At 39.1% G+C, this 27,845-nt stretch overlaps 1 protein-coding gene across 5 annotated transcripts in view; it reads left to right on the forward strand.

The window, feature by feature from the left end:
- Positions 1–27,845, forward strand: part of LOC127794888 (SH2 domain-containing protein A-like) — a 62,120-nt gene that overhangs the window by 6,235 nt on the left and 28,040 nt on the right. For all 5 annotated transcript variants that reach the window (XM_052326171.1, XM_052326172.1, XM_052326170.1 and 2 more), the window contains 2 exons: positions 1,976–2,088; positions 19,743–19,982. In XM_052326171.1, coding sequence (XP_052182131.1) covers positions 2,083–2,088; positions 19,743–19,982 — 246 coding nt within the window. In that variant the 5' untranslated portion in view covers positions 1,976–2,082. The remainder of the gene's footprint in view (positions 1–1,975; positions 2,089–19,742; positions 19,983–27,845) is intronic.

The following is a 27,845-nucleotide window of genomic DNA, read 5'->3' on the forward strand; positions in this document are numbered from 1 at the left end:
CATAAAATAAAAAAGAATAATGTTAATTTCATTGAAAAACTCCATATTTTGCATGTGTTTTTATGTAACTGCTCAACACTCTTAGCCATATAACAAAGATGCTCTTATTATTATTTGATAAAAGTTTTGTTTTTTTAACTTAAAAAGGAATTTGCGGTCACATAAAATGTAAGTTCTCCACTTACTATCGTTCCTTATTTTATGAGTAGCATCCATGGTTTCCGTTTCTTGTTGAGCAATTCATCCAATATATCTAAATTGATTTTCTTAGGATAAATCTCTAAGTCTTGTTATCACTTCATCCACACTTCTATTTTTACTAAACTTATATTCCACGTATTCAGTTTTCAATTGTCATGGTCCTAGGGTTTAGCCTAGGACTAGAATGGAAATCAGAAGGATCCGATACCGTTAAGGTCAAGAACAGAATGTATAAGGGAAATTGAAGAAGAATGGGGGGAGAAAATTGGAGAGAATTGAGGGAGGATGGTAGAAGAATTAGGGAGAGAGATTAGAGAGAAATTGTAGAGAGAAATTAGAATTTCAATTATCATTCAACACATGACAATCCCATCCATTTACAACAGTCTTATATAGGCATATTTGTCTCCTAACAGCCTTGCACATGCAGCCATGTGCACCTAACTAATTGGTAAAAAATCCAAAACAAACTATTCTACCCTATTACAATAATACCCCTTTATTGCTCATAGGGTCATGACATCAATTTTCTCAAATTAAAGCCTTTGGATTTTACAATGTTTCTTCACAAAGTGAAGTTTATTTTGTCTCATCCTCGAGATCTGCAAATAACATTCTTAAGGCACTTCTACTTCAATGTGCTTTATGAGTTCATCCATCACAAGAGTAAGGAGGTAAGGGTTCAATGTAGATTCTTGATGTAATCTACTTGCAGCTAGAAAAAGCTTCAATATCTCCTCCATAAGCCTTAACATACTTGTTGCATGAAGATATTTGTCCTTATAATCTACATATCAGCAATTCGAACACCTTTACTCTCTAACACCTTCCACAAGACTCCTCTGGGTACTTTGTCATGGTCTTTTTTTCAAGTTAGTAAATACCATATGCAAATCTTTTTCTTTACCTCTAGACCCTTTATCATATGTCTCAATAAGTAGATAGCTTTTATTATTTGTATGTCTCAAGGTTTCCATATATAGTGATATAACAAAAAATTTAGAGTTTGTGGCGTTATATTACCATCCATCTTGATATTTAGCGGTAGTTTTTTATTTTTTACCATATACAAGAGAACAACATATAAGCTTCCACTTGCCCATGACTAAGCTCCATTTGTTACTAAATAAGGAAGAGGACAAAAAAGCTCGTTGAATTTGAGTGATAACCTAGCCATAGTTGCATTAAAGGATAGCATGAGTGCGTGGTAGGGAAATTAAAATGCACAATTAATCATTGAGATTTGATTTTCGAACCTAATCCCATGTTTTCATGTTGTTAATTTGAATTTTCCTCTAGTGCAAATAAATTCTATTGTTAAAAGAAAGTTATTTCTTGCACTTTGTTAACTTCTTTGCCCAACAACCCTACCATGTTTTCTTTTTCATATTTTTGTCTGGTTTGATTAATGCTTTAGACTCTCATTTTGAGTATTATACATGATTATCACTCATAATCTAAAATTTTGATAACTCACCAGCCATCTCTATCTGTGGTCATGTCTTCTGTAAAAGCCTATAAAGCACAGAAACGCCCTGGGGTTGTCGTGCCAGTGTGGACAGCTAGTCAGACATGCCCACGTGGCATGTATGACATGAAGGATGCATGTGTCCCCTTTCCGGACACTTCAAAGACATATAGAACAGGGATTGTTTTGTTTCTAGACTTTGTTTTTTGCACAACTCTTCAGTTTTGATACGATTCTTTGATTTGTAGACTCTTCATGCTTTCATTCTCTCTATATTTGATTGATGATTGGAATGTGTGGGACCAGGGTTGAAGACGAGACTACTGGTGTGGACTGTGAGCGACTGGCAACGACTAGACTGGACTTCAATTTTTGAGTAGTGTGGACTGTAGTGTCTGCAACGATTGACAGTGATGTCGGTGAGTTGTTTCTTGCAGCTGGGTTTTTGTGTGACTAGTGTCCAGTGTCCACTGGATTTTGCTAGGAGTTGAGGATGACTTTTCGCCTTTTGATTTCTGCTGTGCTAGATGAATCCTTGTTGAGTTGCAATTTGCAGGAGTCACAGTTGCTATATAATATTAATATATTCTGTGGTGGATTCTTCTTGGTAGTTGATACTTGATATATACATTTATATATATATCTATAAAATGTTATTTTATTTTTTATTTTTACACTGCAGAAGTGGAGTCTCTTCTCTTGATATATTATTTTATTTCAGTACTTAATTAAATCAAGAGTCTCTTTTTGCTTTCAAGCTCACTTGGTTTCAATTCTCATAGCTTTCACTTTAAATATCTTTCCAAGGAAATCTTTTAACTTTCTTGATGCCTTAATTCTTGTTAAGATATTCTGTTTTCAGCGTATTTATGAGTTTGGAATGTAGTTTTGATACTTTATTATGCCATTAGAAATATAAAATTTCTGTTTATTAATTAATGGATCCCAACAGTGAAGGCTTGTGTCAAATACAGGCGCATGCAAATCATAAAAATGCAAGAGATTGTTGGAAGATTGGAAGACCCAAAATCAGATCGGGAACATTACCTATGTTTCCTTTTTTAGTATTTCCATTCATAGTTTGATTCCTCTTTTCTATCATTTCCTAGTTTAGAGATTGTGTAGTCAATAGTTTCCTTATTTTCTGTTTCCCCTTGTCTATATATTGTTCTTGAATCCAATGAATGTATCATCGGAGGTATTATTCGTCAATGTACCTATTGATTTCATGGTATCAGAGCACAACTACAAACCCTAGCCATCCAGGTTTCGATCCTCCATCGCTGTTTAGGTTCTAGTGCCTAGGCCAACTGTCGCGATTAACCCTATTAGTGCCTAGGATTGCCATTGCTGCAACCAACCCTAGCAGTTGTCGCTGCGATCAACGCCGCTACAACCAACCCCGACTTTGTTGTTGCATCCAATTCGAGTCATATCACACCAAAGAGACATGCTGACACATTCATGGGAAACCTGCAGATTGGAAACCTAGAAGTCAACGCAAGCAAAATGCTGCTGCACATGTGGCAAAGACCACTACAGACAAGAAAAGGCCAGCTACAAACCCTTTTTCCGATGAGCAAATGGAGATTTTATAGAACCTGCTAACTTAATTCAGATCGGAATTGCCTGCTCCTTCCACCTTTTGCTGTAAATGTTGCACAAAAGGTAACACTCTAAGTCATCCCTTTTGTCAAAATAGGAAAATACCAGTGAATGGATTGTTGATTTAGGGGCATCCGACCACATGACTAGGTCATCCACCCTCTTCTCTTCATATAGACAGTGTGATGAAGAGGTAAAAATTATCATGGCTGATGGAAGCTCTTCAATTGTTGCTGGAATTGGAAATCTGAACCTATTCGGGTTAAAGTTGAAATTTGTCCTTCATGTCCCAAGTTTGCAGTATAATCTCATATCTACCAATAAGTTAACTAAAGATCAAAACTGTACAGTAACCTTTTTTTCTACTCATTGTGAATTTCAGGATTTGTCTACGGGGACTATGAGTGGCAATGCTGAGTAACGAAATGACCTTTACTCTTTTTCTGGTTCTCCTTCAAGACTGGGTTCACTAAATAAAGAACTCTCTTTGTCTAGTGTTCAGATTCCAATGTTTTCCTTTGGCACAGTCATCTTAGTCATCCCAATTTTAATTATTTGAAGTACTTGTACCCGAATCTATTTATCAACAAAGATTTTTCTTCTTTCAATTGTGAGCATATCTCGGAAACATCATCCAAACCACTCTTACCGTGCATCCAAACCCTTTCATCTCATTCACAGCGACATTTGGGGGCCCGCTAGTTTGCCAAATATTACTGGAGCTCGATGGTTCATTATGTTCATAGATGACTATACACGTGTGTGCTGTATTTATCTTCTAAAAGAAAAATTCGAAACCAACACCACATTCAAGCAGTTTCATAAACTTGTCACAAATTTATTTTAGTCATCTATTCAAATTCTCCATTCTGACAATGTCAAGGAGTATTTCCCCCATGAATTCCATGACTACCTTGTTGACCATGGCATTCTCCATCAGAGCTCTTGTCCTCGTACTCCTCAACAGAATGGCATTGTTGAGCAAAAAAATTGTCCTCCACCATTTTCACCATTAATGTCCTGAACCAGTTTTGGAGGGAACCTGTTCTAACTACTACCTATCTTATCAACAGTCTTCCTTCCAAAACTCTTCATTTTCAAACTCCTCTTAGTTGTTTAAGCTAAGTGTTTCTTTATGTTCGGATCCTTGACTCACTTCTTCCCAAAATTTTTAGGTGCATGGTCTTTGTCTATAACCCTAGTCCTACTCAAGGAAAACTTGATTCAAGGGCTTATAAATGCATCTTTCTTGGGTACTCTCCTACTCAAAAAGGGTACAAGTGCTACTGCCCTACTTCTAGACACTTCTACATTTCCTATGACACCAATTTTCTGGAAAATCAACCCTTCTTCCCCAATGCTTCTCTGTAGGGGGAGATCTCAATCGAAAAAAATCATTGGGATCCATCTATTTCCCTTTCAATCTCCCTTTCGATTCTGTCAGGTATGAGATTTGACAGTGGACTCTTCTAGAATTTAGGAAGAGGAAAGAGAATTGGCAGGAGAGAAGAACCAAGAGAATTCAAGAGGGAAAAGAGAGAGAGAGAGATATATGTGGAATAATCCTCACATGATCCCCATCCTCTTGAGATAGCTTTTATTTATAGGTTGCTTAGTTACAATCTAGAGGGTTCTAAGTAACTAACTCTTTGCTATTAGTACCCAAGTGGCCATCTGCAGCTTGGGTCCTAATTACCATCATACCAAGCTACTAATTACAGTTGTGCCCTTGGACTATAACAACTCTCCTCCCTTTGAACTATTTCTTGTCCCTAAAAAATCAAAGAAGCCTAATCACTTGGGGGTATTGCTGGAGTAGATTTGGTAGGTACTCCCATGTGGTGTTGTTGGGGTGCAAGTGTGTCCATTACACTAAGACTTGGGTGAGAGGGATGGAATCCTTGTAGATCACTCTTTTATCTAGCATTGTTAGAGGTTCTACCTCCACAATTCTATCTTCAACCAATTCAAAAACCTCCCCATTGACTACCTCAGCTGTTCCCACTGCCTTCTTTAAGAGGGATACATGGAACACATGATGCAACCCCACCCCCTCGGGAAGTTGTAGTTTGTAGGTCACTAGCCCTACCTTTGCAATGATTCTAAATGGTCCATAATATTTTGTTCTGGTTTTAGATATGGGACCTTTGTTGAATGGTTGTTGTTGAAACCTCTTGACCTTCAAGTAGACCTCCTCCCCTACCTCAAAAGTCCTGTTCATGTGATGTTTATTCGCCATCTGTGTTAAGCTCCCTTTTAATGACTTGTAGTGCCTCCTACCTTGCCTATAAGTACTGATCAACTGAGGTTTCAGCTGGGTTGTAGTACATAACAACTGGAATGATAGGAGGTGCGTACCCAAAGGGTGCTTCAAACGGGGTTCTTTTGTGAGTTGTATGAAAATTGGTGTTGTACCAGCACTATGCCAATGCCACCCACCTACTCCAACTCCTTGGTTTTGTAAACTATAGGTACCTCAAATAAGTTTCTAGGCACTAATTGACTCATTCTGTTTGTCTGTCAGTCTCCAGATGGAAAGCTGTTGACGATCACAACCCTATTCCTAACCCTTGAAATAGTCTTTCAAAATTGACTTGTAAAATCTTCTCTCGATCTGAGACAACAACCCTCGGTAATCCATGCAACTTAAACAATGAATCCATAAGCCTCCTAGCCACCTTTGTTGTAGTAAATGGATGTGCCAGAGTAATGAAGTGACTGAACTTTGTTATCCTATCGGCCACTGCTAGGATGGTGTCAAATCCCTCAGACTTTGGTAATTCTTCCACAAAATCCATGGAGATCTGTCCCAAGCTTGGGATGGTATCTCCAACGGTTGGAGAAGACTCGGACAGGGTACTTGCTCATGCTTGCACGTTTAGCAAATGGTGCATTGCAACACATACTTAGTCACATCTTTCTTTAGCCTTGGCCAATAAAAGAGTTGTCTTACCATGTGATAGGTCACATTTAGCCTAGAGTGCCCTCCTATATGTGAGTCATGTAGTGACTGAAGGATGCGTTTTTTTAGTTGAGCATCCTCTTCAATGACTACCCTTCCTTGATACCTTAACAACCCAGCCTTGAAAGTGTAGTCAGACTCTTATTGGGGTTGAACTGCCAGCTTGGTAAGTATCTCATTAATCCATGCAGTTTGCTCATAGCTGCATGATATATTCTGCATCCAATTGAGAACCATGGCTGAGATAGCGTGACAGCTAGGTGCATTCTCTCTTCTTGACAATGCATCCGCCACTAAATTCTCCTTTCCCTTCCTGTACTGTATAACATAATCAAATCCCATCAATTTAGTAATTCCCTTCTGTTGTAATTGGTTGTGGGCTCTCTATTGAGAGAGAAATTTTAGAGACTCATGGTCTGTCCTTATAGTAAATCGTCTTCCCTCAAGATAGTATCTCCACTTCTCTATAGCCATCAACACAACCAGCAACTCTTTATCATATATACTAAGGCCTAGGTGCCTTGGGTCTAGGGCTTGGCTCATGTAGGCCACTGGTCTGCCCTCTTGAATCAGCACAACCCCTATCCCTGTGTCACATGCATTAGTTTCCAAAATGTATTCCTTAGAAAAATCTGGGAGGGCTAAAATAAGGGCTTGAGTCATGGCTCTCTTAAGTGTCTCAAAAGCCTCATTTGCTTCAACTCCCCAATGGAAGCTATTCTTCTTCAATAGATTAGTCAATGGCTTGCTTATCACCCCATACCCCTTAATGAATCTTTGGTAATAGCTTGTGAGACCTAGAAACCCTCTCAGCTCCTTAAGGGTCTTAGGTTTTGGCCATTGTTCCATGGTTGCAACCCTTTAGGGGTCAGTGCTCACCCTTTGACTTGGGATAATATGGCCTAAGTATTCCACTCTAGTTTCTGCAAAGGTACACTTGGACCTTTTCACAAAGAGTTGATGGACCTTGAGGATTTCAAATGCCTTTCTAAGGTGGGTCAAGTGCTAGTCTAGGTTAGGGTTATAAACTAAGATATCATCAAAAAATACTAGCACAAATTTTCTAAGATAGGGAGCAAAGATATGGTTCATTAGTGTTTGAAAGGTTGCAGGGGCATTAGTGAGTCTAAATGTCATTACCAAGAACTCATAGTGTCCTTGGTGGGTTCGGAAGGCTGCTTTGGGATAATCATTAGGGTTCATCCTAATCTGTGATACCTTGAAGTGAGGTCTAATTTGGAAAAAATGGAGGCCCTTGTAAGTTCATCGAGCAGGTCTTCTATAATGGGTATTGGGAATTTATTCTTGATGGTGATAGAGTTCAACTGTTTGTAATCCACACAAAACTTCCACGGTCCATCCTTCTTTTTTACTAGGAGGATCAGGGAAGCAAATGGGCTTTGGCTGGGTTGGATGAGGGGTTTAGCCAACATGTCTTTAACCAACTTCTCAATTTCAACTTTTTGGACAGGGGAGTATTGATAGGCTTTTTTGTTAACCAGTTCACTATTAGGCTTAAAGTGAATACAGTGGTCAAGGAACCGGTGTGGGAGTAGGGTTGATGGCTTGGCAAATACATCCTCAAATTCCATCAACAATAAGTGAATTGGATCACAAGAGTGTACAATAGTGGTGGATGGTACTGATGCCCGAGGCACGAACTGCCATCCCTCCATCTGTCTGGAATTGGTGGTAAGATCATCCTTCCCTTGGTCCACTTCTGTCTCTATGGCATATAGGGAGTGTAGTTGCCCAATGGACGTCCCTTCTTGTTCCAGGAGTTTTTGTAGCCTCTTCCCTAACATTGCCTTACACTCCCCTATTTAAATGCAGCCCACAAGAGTGATCTTCTAACCTCGCATGTCAAAGGTAACTTCCAAAGTGTTGAAGTCAAACACTAGGGGGTTTACTGTTCGCATCCAATCCACCCCTAGCACGATGTGATATCCCCCTAATATGAGAATCCTCAAGTTAGGTGAGAATTCCTGACCACTCATCATCCACTTGAACCCCTTACATCTATATTGACTCACTATTCTACTCCCATTAGCAATCAAAACAGACAGTGGGGGAGTCTCTTGCAATTCACATTGCAGGGCAGTGGTCATTACTTCATCTAAGAAACTATGAGTACTGCCATTATCAATGAGTACCACCAACTTCCTCTTCCTTACAGTTCCTTTTACCTTCAATTCCTTGCCCAAGGCACAGCCTTGTAGGGCATGCTTTGATATCTCCCCATCTTACTCCCCATTAGCATGCCTTTCCTGCTCTTCTGCTTTCTTGATTCCCACTTCTTTCTCTTTTCCTTGACCCTCCATCGTGAACAACATTCTTTTACACTAATACCCTGGACCAAATTTTTCACCACAACGAGAACAGAGTCCCAATTGTCTCTTCTGATCCATAGCTAGGGCCTTAGCTAGGGGTGGGGCAGGTAGACTCCTCACTATCGAACCATGCCTCTGCTAGGATTGATTGTTTCCCTTAGTCATTACCCCACTATTACTGTAAGGATTCTCCTATCTGTTTCCCTTAGGGGACAACCAATGTTTCCTTGCAAATGCTTCCAAAGCCATCTTGTGCAAGTGAGCCTGCTTTGCTGCCTGCCCAACTAATGTTGGGTACAACATCTTCACCGTGGGACGGATTTGATCATCTAAACCACTAATGAAGCTAGACATAAAGTAAGCTTCATCTAGAGAAGGGTGGGATAGGGATAATAGGGATCGAAGCTCCTCAAATCTCACCTAGTATTCCTCTATCGTGCCCTTTTGCATCAGCTTATTAAATTCCTCAATAATATCGGTTTTGGTCCTTTCTCCAAACCGGGTACACAAGCCACTTACAAATTCTAGCCAGCTCCATTCCACCTTCCCTTTGCACCAATTCTAAAACCAAGCATTAGCTACATCATCTAGGTAGGTTGCAACCATATTTTCCTTCTCTCTTTCTGCCACCCGATATTGATAAAACACTCACTTGCACCTCCTGATCCACTATCTGGGCCTATCTATTTCAAACTTGGGAATGTCCATTCGCGGGCCTGGGGGTGTGGGGGGAGTTCCCCCAACTCCTAAAGCCATGTTTTCCTCCTCTGCCTCCATCCTATCCCTTGCTTCCATCTGATCATTAGCCCTTGGCCTATTTCTTGGCGTCATCAGAATTGGCGCTAATGAAGCTTTGGGAGGGAAATCCATGGGTAGGTTGGCGTTGGGTTGCCGAGCAAACATGCTCAAGGCAACATTCAACTGTTGTCTCAATCCAGCAAATTCCTCCCTAATTCCATTCATTGCTCGATCCAAGTTGGCCGCATTCTTTGATCGGCTCCGACTAATCTCTTCTTGAGTTTGTCGGATCCCCATCTCCAAAGTCTCTAGGCGGTCATCCACCTATTCCTGATTCTGGCGTATCCCAATTTCGATGGCATCTAATTAGGATTTCATTTGTTTTTCCTTGGTGCCTTCATCCATGACACAATGCTCCGACCAGATCGCCGGCTATGATACCAATTGTTAGGTCCAAGATCTGGCAGTGGACTTTTCTGGAATTTAGGAAGAGGAAAGAGAATTAGTGGGAGAGAAAGAATTGAGAGAATTTGAGAGAGAGAGAGAGAGAGAGAGAGAGAGAGAGAGATTTTTAGAAGAAAGAGAGAAAAAATCTTTGGAATAATCCTCACATGATCTCCATCCTCCGGAGATAGCTTTTATTTATAGGTTGTTTGGTTACAATCTAGAGAGTTCTAAGTAACTAACTCTTTGCTATTAGTACCCATGTGGCCATGTGTAGCTTGTGTCCTAATTACCATCATACCAAGCTACTAATTACAATCATACCAAGCTACTAATTACAGTTGTGCCCATAGGTAGTAATAGCTTCCTAACCCAACACCTTAAGACCTCCCTATTCAACAATTTGATCCTAAACCTAGACTAGTGACTGATCAAGGGGGAGAAGTTGAAAAAAACATCTCAAGAGGAACTTGTAGTTTACTCTAGAAGACCATGAGTTCCTCAACAAAGCAAACAACTAGATTTGGAGCCAAATCTAGTGAAAGAGACACAATTTGGGGAAGGTAAGTGTATGGTTGATGTTCTTGATGTGCCTATTACCCTGAGGAAAGGAGTAAGATTCTACACTAGTACCCCATATCTAGTTAACTTACTTACTCTAAGCTCTCTTCAAAGTACATGGCATTTACCTCAAAACTTGACCATGTGGAGATTCCTAATAATGTGTATGAAGCTATCTAGGATCAAAAGTGGAGGGCAGTTGTAATGGAGGAAATGATAACATTGAATGAGAACAAGACTTGGGATATTGTTCCTCTTCCCGAAGGAAAGAAGGCTGTGGGGTGTAAGGAATCTTTACCACAAAACTGAATGTTATGGAAATATAGACAGATACAAGACAAGATTGGTTGCTTAGGGATACACTCAAACTTATAACATAGGTTATGAGGAAATGTTTTCTCCTGTTACCAAGTTGAATTCCATTAGAGTCCTTATCTCTTTTGCTACCAATCTGGGTTGGGATTTACACCAGATGGATGTAAAGAATGCATTTTTGAATGGAAGCTTGGAAGAAGAGGTATGAAACTTCTTCTGGAGTTTGAAAAGGATAGAATAGGCATGGTGTGTAAACTGAGAAAATCCTTACTTGGATTGAAGCAATCCCCTAGAGTGTGGTTTGCCTGATTCAGTACAGCTTACACTCAAAGTCAGACTGACCATACTCTCTTTGTAAAAAAGTTAAGGTTTAGAGAAGGACTATATGTATAGTCTATGTAGATGATATGGTGATCACTGGGGATGACACACAAGAAATTATTTGACTTAAAGGTCAATTGCAGGAATAATTTAAAGTAAAAGACCTTGAGCACCTACAATACATCCTCGGTGTTATATATTTGCATCGAGTACGCCAAAAAAAGTTCTGGTGATATCAGTAAAAAACTTTTAAGTTTCAGTTAGTTGGTTAACGGTGTTTAATGGTAACTACCGACGTATTATCCTTGTAAAATCTGCCCATATGGTTTATAAATAAAGGGATGGGGTATTCGATTAGAGGATATGAAACAAACGAGTGCCATTGAGAGAAAAGTCTAGTTGTTGATAGCCTTTGTAATCTCTATAAATCGTGTACTCGTGTGAGGCTATTGGTGTACTGATTCATTCATGTTCTAAAAGAAGATTGCTCTCGATTTAAGGCTAGACGTAGGGTCATCAATTACTTGATGATTTGAACCAAGATAAAATTAGTGTCTTGTGAGTTTGTTTAATGTTCTGTTTTTATATTTCTATTATGTCCTATCGTTCTTTTATTCTGTAACGATCATTCGTGAGTGTGTGTGCACGTTTTATAAAGCCAATTGAGTGTTTCCAATGCTCCCAAGATAACAACTTGGTATCAGAGCACGGTTGTTAAGTCAAGAAAAGCCAAGAATCATCGTTTAGAGTTATATACCAAGAATCCTAACTCTCGGAAATGACATCAACTACGTCTACCACAAGGTATGACATTGAGAAGTTTGATAGGTAGAACGATTTTGGTTTATGGAAGATGACGATAGGGCTTTGCTGGGGAATCTTGGACTGGAAGAAGCACTTGAAGGGGAGACAAAAATGCCAACCGTGTGTTCCACAAAAATTCCACATAAAAGAAGAAAGAAATTGGTAAGAAAGCTTTCAATACTTTAATCTTATGTTTAGGGGATGAGGTGCTGTGAGAGGTCTCTAAGATGAAGACAGCAACAGAATTATGGCTTAAGTTAGAAAGCTTATATATGACCAAATCACTTTCAAGTAGGTTGTATTTGAAGGCTAAGTTCTTTACGTTTAAAATGAATAAAGGGCAGAAATTACAAGATCATATAGATGAATTCAATAAGTTGTGTCTAGATCTTGAAAACATAGAAGTAAAATATGATGATGAGGATAAAGCCCTGGTATTACTTCATTCTTTACCAAAATCTTATAAGACATTTGTGGATATATTGAAACATGGTAGGGATACACTTAACTTTTGATGATGTTATATGTGCTTTAAACTCAAAAGAATTACAGAATAAAGTGGAAGGAAAGAACACTTATGGGGATGTTCTTTCTGTCAAAATAAGGCTAGATAGGAGAGACCCCAGAGGCAAGAACAGATCTAGGTTAAGATCAAGGAGTGGCAGGAAGGGTAATCAAATGCTATCATTGCCATGAGGAAGGACATATTAAGAAGAATTGGCCTAAGAGAAAGTAGGAATTCCAAGATAAAGGTAATCTTGAAATTTCTACATCTGTTTGTGAATTTGATTACGGTAGTTTAGATGCCTTAGTAGTTTCTGAAAAGGCAGAAAAAGAGGTTTGGATTTTGGAGTCTGGTTGTTCCTTTCATATGATTCCGCATAGGCACTGGTTTCTTAATTTTCAGCCCATAGGTGGTGGGAAGGTATTGTTAGGAAATAACCAAGAATGTAGAATAATGGGAATAGGAGACATAAGGATTAAATTGCATGATGGAATCATTAGGACTTTAACATCTGTGAGATATGTACCAAATTTAAAAGATACCTAATATCTCTGGGTGAATTGGATAAAAATGGCTACTCCTATAGAGGAGATGGTGGAGTTCTTAAAGTATCTAGGGGGTCACTAATATGCATGAAAGCCAACCCGCAAAATGGAATTTATGTGCGGCAAGGCTCCACATTATGTGGTGAAGCTGCAGTAGGAGAAAATAGGGTTTATGCACAAACTAGACTTTTGCATTTTAGGATGGCACATATTAGTGAACAAGGATTGCAAGAATTGTCCAAAGAAGGAATATTAGGCATTGGAAAGGTCACAAAGTTAGACAAATGTGAGTCGTGCATATTTGGAAAAGCTGCAAAAGTAAAATTCTCTAAGAGAGCAATTCATTCCTTTAAGGCTCCTCTTGAATATATTCATTCAGATCTATGGGGCCCTGCACAGACTTTATCCCATGGAGGTGCTAGGTATTTTCTGTCCATAATTGATGATTGCTCTAGGATGGTTTGAGTTTATGTTTTAAAATCAAAAGATATACATTTGAAGCTTTTAAAACTTGGAAAACCATGGTAGAAAATTAGAAAGGAAGGAAAATCAAGATCATTAGGACAAATAATGGTCTAGAGTTTTGCAAGAAGGAATTTACCCAGCTGTGCAATGAAAATGGTATTATAAGACACCTCATAGCTCCAGGAAACCCTAAAAAGAATGGTTTTGCAGAAAGAATGAATAGAACCCTACTTGAGAGGGTTAGATGCATGCTGTTTCATGCTAAATTACCAAAAGCATTTTGGGGGGATCCTGTAGCAACTGCAACTTATGTTATAAATAGGTCCCTATTAGTTGCCATAGGTTTTAAAATGCCCTATGAGATGTGGTCTGGACATAAGCCGAACCTAGACCATTTGAGGGTGTTTGAGTGCTTAGCTTATGCACATGTGAAACAGGGAAAGTTAGAACTTAGAGCAAAGAGGTGCTTTTTTGTTAGTTATCCTATTGGGGTAAAGGGGTACAAGTTGTGGAATTTGGAAACAGGTTTGCCAAGAATAATGGTGAGTAGGGATGTCACATTTGATGAGGGTTCCACTATTAAGGACCAATAGATAAATGATCAAAAGGATTTGGAGGGTAAATCTAAGTTAGTGGATGTTGAATTGCAAGATGAAACCCATGACAAAGACTTAGATAGTCCTTATGATTAGGAAATTGATCATCAAGAAAATAGTGAGGATACCCCAAATGCAAATTATCAATCTAACTTACAGAAATATAACGTTGCTAGGGATAGGCTAAGGAGAAGTTGCAGACCACCAATAAGATATGGATTCTCAGATCTAGTGTCATATGCACTGGCAAGTGCAATGGAGGTAATAGGAGATGAGCCTCTTTCTTATGAGGAGGCTGTACACTCCAAGGACTCCCAGAAATGGCTGGCAGCCATGAAATCTGAAATGGAGTCACTAAGGAAGAATGAAACATGGACTCTGGTAGATAGACCTTCAGGTTAAAGAGTTGTAGGCTGTAAATGGTTTTTCAAGGTTAAGGAAGGAGCTGGAAAAAATGAGAAACCTAGGTATAAGGCTATGTTAGTAGCAAGAGGGTTTGCTCAAGTATTCGGGATTGACTTTAATGAAGTTTACTCAAGTATTCGGGATTGACTTTAATGAAGTTTTCTCACTTGTGGTGAGACATACCTCTATTAGAGTTTTACTTGCTATAACAACTCATTTAAATCTAAACCTAGAACAAATGGATGTAACCACTGCCTTCTTGCATGGTGAATTGGAAGAAAATATTCTAATGGAACATTTAAAAGGATTTGAATCTAGAGGAAAAGGGGAGCAAGTATGCTTGCTGAGAAAGTCCTTCTATGGATTAAAACAATCTCTTAGACAGTGGTATAAGAAATTTGATACATTCATGTTAAACTAAGGGTTTAAAAGGAGTTTATATGACTGTTGTGTGCATTTTAGGCATGTTTCTAATAAGATCTCTTTATACTCCTCTATGTTGATGATATGCTGATTGCAAGTCAATCAAATGAAGAAATTCAGGATCTAAAGTTGAAATTGAAGTCAACCTTTGAAATAAAGGAGTTAGGAGAGGCAAAGATCTTAGGCATAGAAATTTCTAGAGAGAGCTAGTAGAGAAAATTCATGTTATCTCAGAAGTCATACATTGCGAAACTTATTAGAAAGTTTCATATGCTAGATTCAATGGATATGAATGTTTCTTTTGCTTAGCATTTTAAGCTATCCCATGAGCAATCTCTCACTGAGGAAGTGAGCACTAAGGAAATGAGCAAGATACCCTATTCAAGTGTTGTAGGCAGTCTTATGTATAGCATGGTATGTACAAGATCGGATTTAGCTCATATTATGAGTGTAACAAGTAGGTTTATGGCTAATTCGGGAAAGGCACATTGGAATGTAGTGTAGTGGATTTTTAGATACTTAAAAGGGGCCATTAATATGGCTTTGGTTTATTGTGGAGCTAATATAGAAGAAGAGCCAAGCATCCTTGATTTACTGATGCTGATTATGCAATAGATTTAGACAAGAGAAGGTCAACCACAAGGTATGTATTTAAGCTATGAAATTCAACAATTAGTTGGAAAACTAATTTGCAATCTGTGGTAGCTCTTTCAACCACAGAAGCAGAATATATAGCTATAAAAGAAGCCTTATGGTTGAAAGGTTTAACAAGTGAATTGCTTGGGAAAAATGTAAAGGCAACCCTAATGTGTGATAGCCAAAGTGCTATACATTTAGCTAAAAATCAAGCTCACCATGAAAGAACCAAACACATAGATGTTAGGCATCATTTTATCAGAGAAATTCTTGAAAAGAAAGAGATAAATTTGATCAAAGTTGTAGGGGAAAATAATGCTACGAATATATTCACCAAAGCTATTCCAATAGCCAAGCTACAACATTGTTTAAGGCTCCTACAAGTATTTCTATGTGAATGAATAGGTGTACATGCAAGTCCTAAGGAGAGCTGGTAATTTCTCAAGCTTGGGTAGTACTCATGCAAATGGTGGAGATTTTTTATATATTTGCATCGAGTAAGCCCAAAAAAGTTCCGGTGATATCAGTCAAAAGCCTTAAGTTTTAGTTAGTTAATGGTAACTAACAGTGTCTAACGGTAACTATCGGTATATTATCCTTGTAAAATCTGCCCCTATGGTTTATAAATAGAGGGCTGGGGTATTTGATTAGAGGATATGAAACAAATGAGTGCCGTTGAGAGAAGAGTTTAGTTGTTGATAGCCTTTATAATATCTGTAAATCGTGTACTCGTGTGAGGCCATCAGTGTACTGATTCATTCAAGTTCTAAAAGAAGATTGCTCTCGGTTTGTAGGGTCATCAATTACTTGATGATCTGAAATAGGATAAAATTGGTGTCTTGTGAGTTTGTTTGATGTTCTGTCTTTACATTTCTATTTTGTCCTATCGTTCTTTTATTCTGTAACGATCATTCGTGAGTGTGTGCGTGTGCGTTTTATAAGACCAATTGAGTGTTTCCAATACTCCCAAGATAACACTTGGGATGGAAATTGCTAGGAGTAAGAAGGGCATATTTATCTCCCAAAGGAAGTACACCCTTGATTTGCTGAATGAGACAAGGAAACTGGGATGCAAACCTGCAGGGACTCCCCTAGTCTGAAATTGGAAGCACAAAATTACTGAAGAGGATCCACCAGTTAAAAGAGAGAGATATCAACACCTTGTGGGGAAATTGATCTACTCATCTCTCACCAGACTCGATATTGCTTATAATGTCAATGTGGTAAGTCAATTCATGCATGCTCCCATAAAGAGACATTTAGAAGTAGTGAGTTTCTTTGCTACCTAAAGTGTACTCTGGGGAAGGGTTTACTATTAAGGAAAACTGACCAACGGGGTGTTGAGTGCTATGCAAATGCAAATTGGGTAGGTTCAATTGAAGACACAAAATCCACTACTAGTGCTTCACAAAAGTATGGGGAAATGTGGTGACTTGAAGAGTAAGAAACAGATGGTGGTTGCAAGAAGTAGTGTTGAGGCTGAATGTAGGGCAATTGCTCAAGGAGTGTGAATTAATCTGGATTTGTAAGTTACTACAAGACCTATCTATTCCAATGGAAGAACCTATGAAGTTTTATAGTAATAGTAAATCTACCATTAACATAGTTCATAATCCTATTCAACACGACAAGATGAAGCATGTGAAGATTGACATAAATTTCATCAAGTTGGAAGTGGACAATAGGAGCTTCACCTTGCATTATGTGCCAACAAAGTTGCAAGAAGCTGACCTTCTTACAAAAGCCCTGATAAAGTCAGATTTTGAGTCAAACGTTAGCAAAGTGGGAATGATAGATATCTATTCACTAGCTTGAGGTGGACTATTGGAAGATTGGAAAACCCAAAATCAGATCGGGAAGATTATCTATGTTTCATTTTTAGTATTTCCATTCATAGTTTGATTCCTCTTTTCTATCATTTCCTTGTTTAGAGATTGTGTTGTCAATAGTAGTTCCTTATTATTTGCTTCCCTCTGTCTATATATTGTTATTGAATCCAATGAATGTATCATCGGAGGTATTATTCTTCAATATACCTATTGATTTCAGAGATAAATCTCAGCAACAAAAAAAATGTTAAGAGGTAAACAATTATGAATGCCATTAGACAAAAACAAGTATTTTATTGTTTACATAATTGGTACAAATAATATTAGCTTTTGAAAACTCTCCAACAATTATGAGCATTATTTTATACCTTTAAAAGTTCACATTTATAAGATTTTATAATTTTTTAGAGTATGAAAAGGCTTGGCATCTTTTAGAGAAAGTTTACACAAAACTAATTATGAATGTATAATGTATTTAGTCACATTCCCATATTACTACTTGAATAATGTATTATGAGGATCTATTCTGTAAGCACCCTCGCCTGGATATCCCAACCACCCGGACTACCCGAACGGGAATGCCTACGGAAGGAGAAAGAATGAAACATAAGACAAAAACTACCCTAGCATGCATAAACAAGAGTTAAAACAAAGGAAGCGAAGCTATGTATACATGCATGCACTACAGGAAGACTGCTAGCACAACGGTCACACAATAAATAAATGAATACAGACTCCTGTGCCGACATACACAAGACTCGAGAAATGACCTGGCACCGCAAAAATAATAGAGTAAATCCTACTTAAACATCAGAGTTGATGGGGATTGACGGGACTGCCTGTACACCATACTGACTTTGCCGCTAGAAGCTGATTCCCTTGCCCTTGACCCATGCTGCTACTACCTGGAATGATAGAAAACAAAGCGAGTCGAGAGAGCTAATCAGCAGTGTCCGGCACCGGTCAACGGTTAGTGACTAGGAGTGTTCGTCCGATGGTCCACATCAGGGCCGTACGATAGTCTACTCCAACGTCACTAAACAGCCGACCACTGCCCTACTGCTCGATAGCCCTAGTTGAACCATAAATAAACCTGAGAAATCCATAAATAAACCCGCACATCTAGGAACCTAATCCCCAAGTTAGGTTTGGCATTATTCCAAAAGGACTGGGGGCGGTACAAACCCCCGTAAGCTCACAACAAATAAAGTTCTAGAAGTTCTGGATTTAATTTAAATCATACTAAATGAATAATAATCTAATAAATAATGCTAGGTGCTGATTTAGCGTAAGGGAGGGGATAAAATACGAGAAACCATGGAGTCTCTTACAGGAATTAAAGAACAGGAGGAGAGGGTTAGGAGCTTGCCTTTATACGGTCGTTCTTGCCTTTCTTGCACTCCCGCTGTGAAATAAAATGTTTCTTATTAATTAATAAAATCATAGCTTACATTAAGCAAATTTAACCGTGTGATATAAATAATTTAGCCGTCTAAAATCCCACGTAGGCGCACCACAAATAAAATCCCAATAAGTCTCATATTTATTTTAAATTAAATCATGCCAATAACATCCTTAATTCATATAATTAATACTCGAAATCGAAACGAATTAAGGAAATGCGAGGGGTTCACAAAATGAAAAAAAGATCGCAAGGGTAGCGGGAGCTTGCCTCTATTTAGCTGTTTACAGCGTTTTCACGCTTAAACACTACCAAATTAATACATGCTGCAAAATAGAATAAACTCCCAAAATTAATAAAATTGGACCCAAAATGAAATTCCAATCGTACAGAATGTTTAATACATATTGCTCTACTTACCTGGCTAACTAAAACTCAATTAAACCTTGATTTAATCCCCAATTTCTCCCAAATTTTCTTCATTTCCATCACTGTGCCCGCGTCTTCTTCTCCCAATTTGCTCACTGGAATTGCTGCTCGGAAATGCCTGAATTGGGCTTAAAAATGGAACAAAAAGAGTAGCCAGAACGCAGCCACGTGGTGCAACCAGCAGCCGCGTACGCTAGCACCGCCTTAGGGCTGAAACGACGTCGTTTCGGCCCTCCCTTGGCTGAATTAAAATCAGCAAAACCCAGCTTCGCGCGCACGCCTGAGGAATCGATCCCCCGTCCCTCGCCTGGCATCCCTCGCGTGCGACCGCCCGTGCCACACTCATCCTTCAACATATATACGCCTTTCATTAAATTTAAGGTGAATTGCGGCCACTTTTGCTATTCACATTTCCACACCCCTAATTTCCTTTAATTGCACATACGCCCGAACTTCCATTTCCTTCTTATTTCACTTACACCCTAAAACTTCCAAAAATTCACTAAATTAATTTATTTTATTCTTTCATTAATTTCATAAATATCCCCAAATAATTTAATTAATTACCTTATTTATCCATTTTCTCAAAATAACATAAATAAATATTTTCCCTTAATTCCTTAAATATTCCATAATGACTTCAAACATCAAAATTAATAATCATCATTTATTTCCGAAATTTCGGGATATTACATATTCTTTCTTTGAGCCATTCTCTGGTCTGATTCATTGTATTTTGCACAATTTGTGCCATGCAGAGTTCTCCGATGAAGGAGAAATCAAACTCTTCCATTCACTTGCTCAGTGAATCTCCTCCTTGTCAGTTGGATGATGGATCCTCGGAACTTCGATGCAATATTGTACATGAAGGAAACTCTAATCCATCATCAAGGCAGGTGAAATTTGGACAAGATAATTCATTTGCAACATATAAGGCTGATCTCAACATGGATCGTGCTAAAGAGAAGTGCTTTCCCCATAACTTCACTGCAAATGAGGTATCTGTTTTACTTTTGTGCTATTGCTTTTATTCAGCAAGTACTTATAGACAACACTTCTAGATGATGGTAATAAACTGGAACTTACCTCATGCTCTTTCGAAGGGATCCCACCACATTTTCTTTGTTCCTCCACTACTTCTTTGCTATAAACTTCTTCCATTTCATCCACTTGCCTCACTAGTGCATCTGTTCATCTTCTTTTCACATGTTCAAAGCTCAAACCATCTTAATCGTGTCTCTCACATTTTATCTTCAGTAGACACTACTCCAACCTTATGAAGTATAGTCTTATTTTCGAATTTTATCTTTTCTTGTATGACTGCGCATGTATTCTAATTTCTTATATGTCATTCTCATGTTTCTTTTCAGTTTTGTCATTATACTTTCATGTGTATTTGATTTTCTTAAGTCATTATACTTTATTTATCTGAGAAGAAAAAAGAAATCATTGAAATTTTTTTGGATGTTAGGGTTCTTGATCTATTCCTATTTCTATATCCAACAACTGCTCAACTAATTTGATAACTGAAAAATAGATTCTTTGGATTTGAGTTGTTGTATATGCACAATTTTAGGTAAAGGTTTTCTACTCACGTTGGTGTTGTATGAAAAGTAAGGAGTAGTGTTCTCACTTGGCGTCATAAGCAAGCATATTATTTTTTTTAATGTGGGAAATAGCTATAAATGACCTTATATGATCAATCCCACAGTTTTGATGGTATATGGCATTAACAATTCTTGTTCCTATTTCTGCTGCCACAGCTGGTGATTCCTTGAGTCTTCATTCTTAATTGTTTTGGCTAAGATTTTATTTCTTTTGGTTTGGTTACAAGAAGTAATAGCTTCTCATGGTGCTTGAGATCTTTTTTTTTTTTAATAAAATGAATGGAAGAAATATAATTTCTTGTTATATTGTGATATGAAGAAGAAACAATTTGATACATGGATCCTCCTTTTCTTTTGAAAAAAAAAAAGAAAAAGGAAATTAGAAGGATCTTCTTTGGTAGATCTTTATTGTTCTTGTTTAGCCTCCTCCAATTCATTAAATGTTTATCCTAACCTTGTGTTAGGTCTCGAGATTTGACAAGATGAATTCTCAGCCAATTGGCAAGAACCAGGGCAGAAAATAAGGAGAATTTGAGAAGAAAGTAGAGAGAGAGAGAGAGAGAGAAACAAAGAATTATGGAAAATACTTCTTCGATGCCTTTGCATTAGGCTGGATTAGCTTTATATTCTAATCCAATGCAACAGTTAAGTTGGCCCCAACAAGGCTGCCAATTACAAATTCAAAGTACAACTGTGAGCATCTATTTCTAAGTACAACTACTCCTTAACTGCTATACAAAAAATATCAAGGGATCCCCTTATAGAACATTAGGGTCCTGACAATTACACCCCCCCCCCCCCCCCTCCCTTTTTTCCTCTTAAATTTTCTTGTCCTCAAGAAATGGAAAGAAGTTGGGCATACTCTCATGTATTGTTATCCAAGTGGCGGTGAGTCTATCGTACCAACACTTGTGTTAAGGGAGCCGCATGCTTGTAAGTGACCCTTTTGTCCAAAATAAAAGCCAGTTCCACTGTGGGAGATGCATCACAAACAAAGGAAGGTAAAGTAGAACTAACCGGCTGTGCTTCCACTGATTTCTTAAGCTAGGAGACATGAAAAACTGGATGAATTTGAGTATCAGGAGGCACCTGGAGCTTATTAGCTACACTTCCAAACTTATCCACAATAGGGAATGGGCCATAGAATTTAGGACTTAGCTTGGAAATCTGCTCGTGAGTAAGAGCCTGTTGATGGGAGTGTTTCAACTTGAGATAAACCATACCTCCCTTTCACTTTGTTTTCGGTCAGCAAACTACTTCATCCTATTTTGAACAGTTGTTAGTTCTTTGTGTAGCACCTGTAAAACTTCTCGTCGTTGCTGTAAATAGGTGTTATCTGCAGCTACCATTGTAGATTCTAAAGTGGTAGGTAGAAGGGGAGGTTTATAAGCATATAAGGCCTCGAATGGGGACCTCTTAGTGGAATTGTAATAATAAGAATTATACCACCATTGAGCCAAAGGAAGCCACTTATGCCAAACCTTGGGCTGTAAAAAACAGAGATGTCAGGACCCTAGGTTTTTGATCTAGGGATTCTAGTAGATAATCGGGAAAGAAGAAAGAAAGAGAGAAATGAGGGAATTTAAGCATAATTATGAGAAGAATCAGAGATGGAGAGGGAAAGCAGTAGAGTGAGAGAGAAGAATAGAGAGGGAAATCAAAGAATTGAAGAGAGAAAAATGAGAATTCTTTACTTCAAAAACATATTAGTACCTATTAGAACATTTGTACTATATTAGTGTAATAGATATCATGACATGTTATGTAAAATTAGTGCTGTTTATGGTTTGTTTTAAATGGTTAGAAAAAGCTTCTAAAAGGATTGTCTCTAGAAGGACAGTTGGCCGGTTGTTATGTAACGGTGAGTTGTGGGGCGTTTTTTCTGTTGTTTTTACTCTCGCACATATGGCTTATAAATAGGGGTTGGGAGTGGGCTTTAGGGTGTACTTCATTTTTGTGCTTTATGCAGGAAATTCTATCTTGTGTGAGAGAGGGTTTGTATTGACTGTGTGCAAAGGGTGAGACGAGTATTGCTGTGTATACTCTGGTTAGAAACTCTATAGTTTTCAGGTTATATGGGCTATGCGAGAGTTCTGTCAAAAGCACATGTAATAAACCTATACAAGATAGTGGAAAAGTGAGGGCCAAGCCAATCTGGACATAGGTCTCAATTTGAGACCGAACTAGGATAATTCTTGTGGTGTTCTTGTTTTTATTTTGTGTTCTTTAATTCTGTATTTTGTTATTCTTGTTGCCATGAGAATTTGAGAGACTCTATTTGAGTGCGAGTGTCATACAGAGTGTTGCGGATCTATTCTAACAACTTGGTATCAGAGCCTATAATCTTTGAGACATTCAAGATTCTTCAAGAAACTCAAGGAGAAAGAATCTAAGTCTCAAAGCAGTATGGCACCAACTGCATCAAGGTATGACAGTAATAAATTTGATGGGTCTAATGACTTTGGCCTATGGAGGATCAAGATGGAAGCTTTCCTTTGTAGTCAAGGCCTAGAAGGGGCACTGGAACAAGAGGACATCGCAATAGGGACACCAATTGAGAACGAGACACTGGTTTTAACGGCGGAACAGAAGGAGACTTAGGCGGAGATGAAGAAGAAGGCTTACAACCTTCTGATTCTAAGTCTTGGAGACAAAGTTCTCAGGGAGGTGTCAAAATTGAAGTTTGCGGTAGAAATTTGGAAAAGATTGGAAGACTTGTACCTCAAGAAGACACTTTACAGCCAGTTATTCCTCAAGGCCAGGTTCTTTAATTTTAAAATGCATGATCATCAGAAATTTCAGGAGCATTTAGATGATTTTAACAAACTATGTTTAGATTTAGAAAACATAGACGTAAAATATGAGGATGAAGACAAAGCCTTAGTTCTTCTCTATTTATTACCTAAGTCCTATGAAAACTTTGTGGATATTCTCCAGCATGGTAGAGATAAACTTTCTTTAGAAGATGTAATAGGGGCATTAAATTCTAAAGACTTAAGAATTAAAATAGACATTAAATCTACCCCTGGTGATGCTTTAACAACAAGATCAAGAAGCCCTAAAAGAGATCAGAAAAATAGGGGTAAATCAAGGTCTAAGTCTAGGACTAGAAAAAGCTCAATAAAATGCTATTACTGTCAACGAGAAGGTCATATTTAGCGGCTATGTCCAAAGAGAAAGAAGGACCTAGCTGAGAAGGATAATTCAGGAGGAGGGGTAAATTTTTGTGATTTAGGTTATGATAGTTCTGAAGCTTTAATTGTGAGTGAAAGTGTAGAAAGCCAAGAGTAGGTCTTAGACTCTGGTTGCTCCTTTCACATGACTCCAAAAAGACATTGGTTGCAAAACTTTAAGGGCATTAATGGAGATAAGGCCTTACTAGGCAATGACTATGAATGTGAGGTAAAAGGTGGAGACATTAGGCTAAAATTGCATGATGGCTCCCATAGAACCCTTACTACCGTGAGGCATATTCCAGAATTAAAGAGGAATTTAATCTCTCTTGGGGAGCTAGACACAAACGACTTAAAGTCTAAGGGTGAGGGTGGAGTTGTTAAAATATCTAAGGGGTCTTTAGTGTGTATGAAGGCTGTATTAAGAAATGGAATTTACCTTTTGCAGGCTACCATATTATGTGGTGAAGTTGCAACGATAAGCCCTAACCCTAAATCTAAGGTAACTCTGGCATTTAAGAATGTCACATATCAATGAGTAGGGTCTTAAGGAGCTCACAAAACAAGGTATATTGGATTTAGAACAAACCATAGGTTTAGGCAAGTGTGAATCTTGCGTATATGGTAAGGCAACAAAGGTAAAATTTAGTAAAACAGCCATACACTCATCAAAAGAACCTCTAGACTACATTAATTCACACTTATGGGGTCCAACCCAAACTATATCTCATGGAGGTGCTACAATTCTTGAGTAGAACTCACTCTCAAAAGCTAGCTGTTAAGAGGAGGGTGCCCAAGAAATTATAAACCCCACACCAGAAGCCTAAACTTCCAATGTGGGACAAGTCCCATGCCTTACAGTGGACCTTAACATACCACCAGGCTCTGCAGCCCGGCGCCCACGACGGCAGGCTGTGCATTAGCCACTGCTAGTCTCGGGCGAACACTGCAATGCTGACGTCACCTCCGTCGCTGCTCGCTTGCATTGGGAGCCATGAGACTAGCTCTGATACCACTATTACAACCCTCGAGTAGAACTCACTCTCAAAAGCTAGTTGTTAAGGGGAGGGTGCCCAAGAGGTTATAAACCCCACATCAGAAGCCTAAACTTCCGATGTGGCACAAGTCTCATACCTTATAGTGGACCATAACAGGAGGCTCTAGATATTTCCTATCAATAATAGATGATTTCTCTAGAATGCTGTGGGTGTATGTTCTAAAGTCTAAAGATAACACATTTGAAACCTTTAGGGCATGGAAGACTATGGTAGAAAACCAGAAGGACAACAAAATCAAGGCAATAAGAACTGATAACGGGTTAGAATTTTGTAATAAGAATTTAAACCAAATGTGTAAAGATGGTTGGGATTATGGGACACCTAACCACGCCCGGAAATCCTAGGCAAAATGGTGTTGCAGAAAGAATGGACAGAACCCTCTTAGAGAGTTAGATGCATGCTATCTTATGCAAATTTGCCCAAATCCTTTTGGGGGGAAGTTGTTACGATAGCAGCCCATGTACTAAATAGGTCTCTCACCACAACAATAAACTTCGACTTCCTAACCCCATATGAAAGGTGGACAGGACATAAACCAAGCCTAGACCACCTTAGAGTGTTCGGATGTCTTGCCTATGCTCATGCGAAGCAAGACAAATTAGAGTCTAGGGCCAAGAAATGCCTATTTATAGGTTATTCATTTGGTGTCAAAAGGTTTCAAACTATGGAATTTAGATCCAAAAGGACCAAGAACTATAGTCACAAGAGATGTGACATTTGATGAGGATTCTGTCATGACCCAAGGAATAATAGAAGGGTATTATGGTAATAGGATTGTAGTGGGTTGTTAGGATATTTTTTACAAGTTGTTAGAAGCACATGGGTGCTGTTAGGAGATTGTTAGAAATTAGTTAACTAGCTACTATGCCTATATAAAGGCCCCATTGTAAGATGAGAAGATATGTTTTGAATAATAAATGAATATTCTGTTTTCTCTCTAAGTTTCTCTACAATCTCCCTCTCATTTCTCTATTCTGCTCTCCCTCATTTTCTCTCTAATTTCTCTCCCATTCTTCTTCAATTTTTCCTCTAATACATTCTGCCTTTAACCTTCATTCAATCGGATTCTTCCGATTGTCCATTTCAGTCCGTCAAGAACCCTAGTTCATGACAAATTGGTATCAGAGCAGTCAATCATTGGCTGTGGATTTGATTCTAGTTGATTGGAACTTACAGACGAGCAAGGCCTTCCCATCCTTGGAGCTGTTGTAAGTGGATTTTGGAGAAACTGCAGCCATCATTCTCAATTTCGGAGAATTCCGCTGGTTGCATCACAATCGCCTTCCTTGATCGATCAAGCTCTGCACCTTCTTCAATTGGTTCTGCCACACTAAACACGTTAATCGACTTGGGTGCAAACCTCGTTGCTGATCCACAGTGAAGCGGATTTCAAACAATAGTTGATAGCGGTTGGGTGCAGTGATTCCTAGCGATCGGTTGGAACTTAGGTGGTCATCAGCCTAAGACAAAATTCCAAGTGAACGAATTGAACACCCAACCCGATCGGAAGCATCGATTGATTGAGTGGAGGAGGAGACCGACTGAGGAAGGCGGGTGAAGGCGAAACTGACCTAGGCAATTTTGACGGTGATTCTGGAGCAACTGGGTTTGGGTCGCTGAGTCGGTGATCCTCAACTTCGAGAGGCAACAGAGGGTCGACGGGGATCTTTGGGTTGACGGTGGTCCTCGACAGTGATTCTGGACGATGATAGATCTGATCCTTGGAGGTGATTCTTGGTTCGGCTGGAAGACAATGAAGGGGATGGTGGTCTACGATCACTGAAGTGCGACTGTTGAGGCGAGCATGAGTCCGTCGGAGGTGAAGCGGATGACCCAAAGAGTTGCGACCAGACTGATAAGCTTCTTGTAGGCGTGGCTGGGTGTTGCGGGTTTGATCGAGAAATTCCAACTGGAGTTTTGGGGTGTTGCCGCTTCGATCGGAAGGTATTGTGTGCTACGGTTTTGGTTGCCTTCTGACTTGTGTCGGTGAAGCGACTGGGGGTTGTTGCGATGCAGTGGGTTGGACTCGGAAGTGGGTGTAGCTATTGAACCAGCAGTGAGTTGTGGTAATTTTGGAATAAAAAACGATTGCAAATTGTGTAGGGAGCCCTGGACAGTGATTGGGCAGTAGCTGTTCTTTGGCTGCGATTTTGATTTGAGTTGAAGGCAGGGAAATCAGTTTCCATAGTTAAGGTCCAGGTTGAGAAGGCTTGAAGGTGACTTGGCCTGGCTGGTCCGACTGTGTTTTCGGCAACTACGGTGAATTGATTGAGCTTGGGCTGATAGCTGAGGCCAAACTTGGAAGTGCAAAGCAGATTTCAGTGAGCTCCGACAATTACACAAATCCGAGTTGAAGGCAGGGGCAATCAATTTCAGCGATTAGAAGTTCAATGACTAATAGCAGCAAATCAGTGAAGAACGGTATGTATACAATCCCTATCCCTTGGTCTTCCTAGTGTCATGTCCGTGAGATGTTGACCATGGGAAGCAGGGCACACGTGACACAAATGGGGCCTCGATTGCAGCCAAAGGATGCTGCATTTTCAATGGAATGTCCTGCTCGTGAAGCCTTGCGAAGTGGCGCACGAAGGAGTCCAATGGAGTCTCAATTGCAGCAGGAGAAAGTTTCCTTTTTAGCTGGAATGGAGCCTCAATGGCAGCCAAAGGAGGCTGCATTTTCAGTTGGCAGCAACAAGGACAAAGGAATAAGCAATGGGATTTCATGAAGAGTGCAAGGAATTCGGTCGAATGTTTCGCGAGAAGCTGCAAGAATTTGCGATGATACTTATTAAGAAGTATCATTATAACTTTCTGGTGGAATATTTTGATGATTATCATGGAAGTTTTAACAAGGAGGAATTCCTTGAAAAGGAGCAGGAGGAGGAGAAGCTGAAAGAAAAAGCAAACAAGGAAGCAAGGAGCATTGATCATTTTATGGAAGAGTTGGAGCGTGAATCAGAAGTGAAGGAAAGGCGGAACCAGAAGCCGAACTGCTATGAAGATGGCCTACTTGTAGCTGAAAT

The sequence above is a fragment of the Diospyros lotus genome, chromosome 2 (genome assembly GCF_014633365.1).
Source record: "Diospyros lotus cultivar Yz01 chromosome 2, ASM1463336v1, whole genome shotgun sequence".
NCBI lineage: Eukaryota > Viridiplantae > Streptophyta > Magnoliopsida > Ericales > Ebenaceae > Diospyros > Diospyros lotus.